The sequence below is a fragment of the Peromyscus maniculatus genome, chromosome 11, assembly GCF_049852395.1.
Source record: "Peromyscus maniculatus bairdii isolate BWxNUB_F1_BW_parent chromosome 11, HU_Pman_BW_mat_3.1, whole genome shotgun sequence".
Lineage (NCBI taxonomy): Eukaryota > Metazoa > Chordata > Mammalia > Rodentia > Cricetidae > Peromyscus > Peromyscus maniculatus.
The window spans coordinates 83,227,087-83,233,814 of NC_134862.1; the positions used below are offsets into that span (position 1 = coordinate 83,227,087).

At 39.3% G+C, this 6,728-nt stretch overlaps 1 protein-coding gene across 1 annotated transcript; it reads left to right on the plus strand.

Annotated features, from left to right (window-relative positions):
- The first annotated feature begins 5,232 nt into the window (after positions 1-5,232).
- Or6p1 (olfactory receptor family 6 subfamily P member 1) lies at positions 5,233-6,186 on the plus strand. The gene has a single exon (XM_006993714.2). It carries the CDS (start codon positions 5,233-5,235, stop codon positions 6,184-6,186), a length of 954 nt encoding a protein of 317 aa, XP_006993776.1.
- The last annotated feature ends 542 nt before the right edge of the window (positions 6,187-6,728 follow it).

Here is a 6,728-nt window from a genome sequence, read left to right on the forward strand (position 1 = left end):
TCTGTCTATGTCTGAAGACACACCACTGAGATTTCAGAAGCATGGTGCTCTCCCATGGATCCTAGAAATTTGAACTCGGGTCCTTCTTCAGAAAGATGATGCTCTCCTAGCTTTGCATGGGTCCTAGAGATTTGAACTTGTGTCTTTCTACTTGCACCACAAACACTTTCCTCAGTGAGCCACCTCCCGAGGCCTACAGTCCTGTCTTAAAGAACAAATGTACTGATTACACATCACAAATATTGTGAATAATTCTGCAAGAAACAAAAGTATGCAAGTATATCTTTCTAATCCTGACTTATCTTCTTTTGAATATCCCCACATAAGTCAGATAGCTGAATGCAAGATAAATCTAGTTTTATTGCTATAAGGACCCCCATACTGTCTGCCACAGTAGCTATACTATTTTTCATTCGCAACAACTACAATAAGATTCATTTCCTCCACGTCATTGACAACATTTGCTCTTTTTTTTTCTGTTCCAATAATAGCCATTCTAACTGTGATCACATGATATCTTACTATAGTTCCATGTTCATTTCATATAGATATGTTTAAGTAAGAATGTAGCAAGACTCTGGAGGTCTGTAAAGATATTAGACATGGCAGAAAATTCAAGAAAAATTTTTAAAAGGTCAGAGCAGTGATGAGAGGTAGGAACTGACCTTGTTATACTTAGGGGAAGGTATTCCCAGGCCTAAAGCCATACCTACTATGTCTATATCTGAGCAGAAAAAATTGAATGTGATTTTTAAATACATATTAATAAACTCTGCCATTCATCAGTTGTCAAAACTTACCTTTTTGTCTTATTTCCCTGGATAATCTACAAGAGAGAAGTGAAGTTTGCTCCCACAGAAAGATTTTCTGTGTTTATACTAGACCCACAGTATCCCAGATGTATATGATATTTAAAAGAAAATATTCATATTTCCATATTAGCGGTAAATAGAGATTAAGGCCCTTCAGCTCATTGTGCTGTTGTGAGTATTGTCAGCACTCAACAAGTATGCAGAGCCTGCCACAGGCTACTGTGTTCCACTGGTGTGTCTTCCTTACATGTCAGTGACTTCAGTGGTCCTCAGTTATGGACCCACTACATCATTTGCTAGAGCGTTGATGTTCACTTTGTGTTCATCAGAAGAACTGAAGGAAAACTGAAAATCAAGTAATCTTAGATTTCTCTGGAAACAGTGTTTCTGTGTGGAGGGCTCTGGTCGTGTCTGCAGATGAAGGCCCTAATACTTCCTATGCAGCAGCATCCTCAGAGGTCCTGAACTGGCCTGTTAAAATTTCACATATGTGGCATACAGGAGGCTGGATAGGAATTCAGGTAGGTTTGCTGATGTAAATATCCAAATTGGATCAATAGACTTTTTTGTGTTTTCAGGTCCATATTACCTATGGAATCACAAAGCTATTATAAAATAATAAATTGTTTCACTCTGTGGGCAAATTATCTTCAAAAAGGAAATGTATTGAGAGGGTTATTCAAGACACACACACACACACACACACACACACACACCACTATAAATTTCTATTTAGAATGTTAGTCACCAAATGAAAGATATTGTCATCATGTCAGTTAAAATGTCAGGCTCTTCTGTCCTGTCATGTCCTGATAGCAGGGTGTAGCTTTGATATCATGGAAGTTTTTGAAGTGCAAGCAGAAAGACATAAGGGGTTCCCAGAAGTGAGAGCAAACAAATTTAAAAAAAAAAAAAAAAAAAAGCACAGCTAAACATGAGGTCAGCACCCATGGAGCCCAGACAGACTGAAGCAAACAAATCTCGTACTTAAGAGTCTACATCGGACAGCCTCTTTACAAAGCATGTTATAGAAAAGAGAGAAAAATATACCGAGCTCACATCATGAGTCAAACTTGCCTTGGCTGGGAGAAGTCCTTGGCCATTTTGAATAGCAGACAGGATTCTGTTGTCAGCCTCAGAAGAGGATGATGAGGGAGTTAGGGCCAGAGCTACCTTTGAGCTGGAAGCACTCTATGTGTTGGCTTGTCTTGACGTCATGGTGGGCTTCAGGGGGGAAGTGATGTCAACCAATCTGAAGTGAAGGAGAGAATGGGTTTCCTGTGTTCCTCCCACTCTCATTTCATTTCTGACATTTTTGTTCCCCTGTATTTTAAGAACGACCCTGGACAAGTTGAAACTTTAACCAGGTTTCATATAGTGCTGCAAGCTAGAATTACATTTTGTGTTTGTTTTAGTTTTTTTTAAGTTTATGAAACATGTATCTAAATGAAGCTATATAAGATGACTACATATACATACATACAAACAGAACTGAAATCTAGTCCACTGATGTTTGGTGGGAGCTTATTGCATCTCAGACACTGCTGCGTACAGTGTCTAACTGTGCACAGGGAACAGTGTGCAGTGTTTCACTGGGAACAGGGCAATGCAAGCATGTTTCCCGGAAAACCTCTCATTGCTCAGGCTTCTTCAGCATCTGAACTTAGCCACCTTGCTCTGGAGAGCCTGCAAGCCTGTCCTAACTCTCAGAAAAGCATCTAGTCCATTATTTCACTGATTTCCAAATTGAGGTTAATGGGCACTTGGAGTCCAATTTTTCCCCAAGATCAAAGTAGAAATAGTATCAAAGGAATTGTTTCTCCTCATCATCCAACTTCCTCAAGAGCACTTCCTAAAATCAACCTGCTGGAGGAAGAGCTGTTTTCCTTTCCAACTTTCCTGTTCAAAATCAATCTCTTCTTGATTAGGAGAGACAAAAACTGAGTATTATGATCTGAAAGTATCCCAGAGTGTAGTAAACTAGCGTCAGGGCCAATCAGCACTGGAACAATAAAGGACAGATAAGGAGACAGCAAATTCTTCTGTGAGATAATCAAGTTGTCAGCTAATAGATCAATACAAGTATTTTTGATGATCGATGACTATGTAATTTCTGCATATAACTAATAAAAAGTTGAAACAATTGGTGTCGTTGCCATAGCAAAGCAACTTTCATTCTGAGAGCCATTGGTGTCACTTGGGGGAGCTAATTTTTTCTCAGTGTTTAGAGTACTACAGTGAGATACAAGAATGTAATTATTGCCAGAATCTTTCTCATTTGGGATAATATGTAGTCATGGTTGCATATTCGAATCAAAATATGCAATCCACAATAATAGAAGATGGCTTTTCAACAAAATTTTAATATTGTGTCTAATACAATTTTTCAAACTTTGAAATATATTTATACTGTTTGGGTTAAACGTATACTAATTATGCAACACCTAGAGGAAAATCTTTTACAAAGAACTTTTAATCCTAAAAGTTCAGAAACAAACAAAAACACATAGATAGATACAGAGTAATCCATAAAAGAATTGCGATAATAAAAATATAATACCCTCGACTGTGACTCCTGTGATATACTGGGTGTTAATATTACTATTTACATTCATTTACATAATTTAAAACAGGTATTAATGGATATCATAACATCAACATTTAGATGCTTTGAATAAATGAAGAGGTGGTATAGTGGTTTCATTTAGATTAGTAGTCCTAATGCAGTAGGATTAGGCTCCTTCAACTATTTAAGTGTCTTATTAAAATGGTATACAACCTTGTGTATCACATTTTTAAGTTTATTTGGGGAAAAAATGTGACACGATAAATCCCACTGATAAAGGAAATTTTCTTGTTGAGCATCTGATGCTAACTTAAGTCAGATTTGCAGCTTTCCCCAACAGCCCCTTGGAGATGTCAGGTCACTGGCAGTGTTGCTAAGAGAGCAGGGAAGCACAGGAGAATGGTCAGCCCGAGCATGATGCACTTTTACCTTATAGGCTTGCCAGTTTCCTGTGGCCACTACCATTTTATTACATAGATTTGGTGCCTCAGAACAGTATTTACTTCTCAGAGTCCTTCACGTTAGAAGTCTGAAATCCACACTACTTTTTTAATGTCAAGGTACTAGGAGAGCTGTGATTCTTCTAGAAGCTCTGTGACATCATTCCTTCTTCAGCTCTCCTAGCTTCTGGTAGCTGCTGGTGTTCCTTACTTTGTAGCCAAATCAATACGGTCTTTGAGACCAGCCACGTCTTCAAATCTGTGTTCCATCTTCATGTTGTCTTCTCGTCTATAGGTCAACCTCATATTTCCTTCTTGTCTTCTTTTGAAGTCTCTTGTGGTTGGATGTAAGGGCACCTAGTTAATTTAGAACAGTCTCTCCATCTGGCAATTATTAATTTAAATTATTTATTCAATCACACTCTCAAAACCAGTCACAGGTTCCAGGGATTAGTACAGGCAAAGCTTTTGTTGCAGCTTGCCAATAAATTGGCTTTAGCTGTATTCCAGTGGGTGTGTTCGTGTGTGTGTGTGTGTGTGTGTGTGTGTGTGTGTGTGTGTGTGTGTGTGTGTGCCTGCATATGAGTTCATGTGGATATAACACGCAGATTTGAAACATTTTTCTTTATACAAAACCTATGTTGTTCAAGCTAGTCCTGAACTCTCGACTTCAATCTTCCTGCCTCATCCTCCTGAGTAGCTGGGAGAAAAGGCATAAGCACTCTGTCTGGCATGGGCAGTCAGCCTCACTAGTTCTAGAAATGAAAAATGATGACTCTGGCATAAGCAATGACCTCAAAAAGATTTATTCTAACTGAAATTCTTTTCAGTGTTTCCTTGTCTGTGTACTGGGTTGTTTCTCCATTTGGAGTGAACCCATTTCAAACTACTTCTTCTTGCTGTGCTGTCTTGAAATGCAGCTCCAGCAGTCACTGAGTTCCCACTACATTCCAGTCAATTTCTCTTCAGTGACAAGCCTCAAGGACCCATCTTGGTATCCTCCTTTTATTATTTCATTCATTAAATATTAAGTAAAGATGCTCTGGGGCTTGGGAGTTTGTAGTTGTTCCTGAGGAAAGAGAGGGAAAAGCATATCATAGATTTTAAATATTGTTGCAAAGTAAGACTCCAAATACCAAAGCTCATTCTGAAGTCTCTCAGCTAGCATTCACTGAATACCTAATGTAGTTGGGGGTCATTGGTTACCAACTATCATCTTCAAGTCTGAGAACTTTTCCCTTGAAATTCAACAGTAAAGTGAAGGAGAGAATATATAATAAGAATTGGTAATACAGTGAATCATTGAACATTTACAGGTTTGTAATCTGTTCGAGGATGTTCTGGCTTTTATGCACCTGTTTTGTAGTCTTGCTTATCCCTGTTACTTTTGCAGGCATCTGAGTGGACAGACATTATGAGAAATTTGAGTGTGGGCCATGTGGAGGAATTTGTCTTGGTGGGCTTTCCTACCTCTCCACCCTTCCAGCTACTCCTCTTTGTCTTCTTTTTTGCAATTTATCTGTTGACATTGCTGGAAAATATACTCATTGTTTCTACAGTCTGGCTCACCCCGAGCCTCCATCGCCCCATGTACTTCTTCCTTGGTCATCTCTCCTTCCTGGAACTATGGTACATCAATGTTACTATTCCCAGACTCTTGGGAGCCTTTCTTACCCAGGACGGCAGAGTCTCTTACGTGGGTTGCATGACCCAGCTCTACTTCTTTATTGCCTTAGCCTGCACTGAATGTGTCCTGTTGGCAGTTATGGCGTATGACCGCTACCTGGCCATCTGTGAACCACTTCGTTATCCTAGTCTCATGCCTCCCAGCCTGGCCACTCGCCTTGCAGCTGCTTCTTGGGGCAGCGGTTTCTTCAGTTCCATGATGAAGCTACTTTTCATTTCTCGACTATCCTACTGTGGACCCAATATCATCAACCACTTTTTCTGTGATATTTCCCCACTTCTCAATCTCACCTGCTCAGACAAGGAACAAGCAGAGCTAGTAGACTTCCTGCTAGCACTGGTGATGATTCTGCTCCCTCTAGTGGCTGTGGTTTCCTCATATGCTGCCATCATTGTAGCCATCCTGAAGATCCCTACCGCCCAGGGACGGCACAAAGCCTTCTCCACCTGCACCTCCCATCTAGCAGTGGTTGTCATCTACTATTCCTCCACTCTCTTCACCTACGCACGGCCCAGAGCCATGTACACCTTCAACTATAACAAGATCATCTCTGTGCTCTACACTGTCATTGTACCGTTCCTCAACCCAGCCATCTACTGCTTAAGAAACAAGGAGGTGAAAGATGCCTTCAGGAAGACCATGCTGGGGAGGTGCCACTATACTAGGGATGTTACGGATTGATGTGTGACAGATACCGGCAGAGAGGAAACCAATTCTTACTAAGGATTTGACTAGCAATCACAGAATGGCCTTATAGGAAAGATCAAGGTCAATTAGTAAACACTTAAAAATTGCCAACAGTGACACACAGCAATGTAGAATAAAAAAAAAAATCCTAATTTGAAAAAAAAACTGTCTGGGAACCTCCTAATACATATGAAAATTAATAAATTATTGATTTTGTACATCCGTTTCCAAACTAAGTTTGGATTAGATACACGAGAGTTACCTTCGATGGAAGTTATCAAAGGGAGATTCTCTAATACCATGTTTTTTTCATTTTGGGTTTTTTGTTTGTTTTGGTTTTTTGATTTTTCTCTTACTTGTTTTTGTTTGTCTATTTTTATCGTGATTTTGTTTTGTTTGGGAGTTTTTTGAAAGAAAGAGAAAAAGAGCATGAAGTTGGATGGATAGGGAAGTAGTAATGATCTGGAGGAGGTTGAAAGGGGAAACCATGATCAAAATATATTATATGACAAATTTTAAATCACATTTTTATTAAA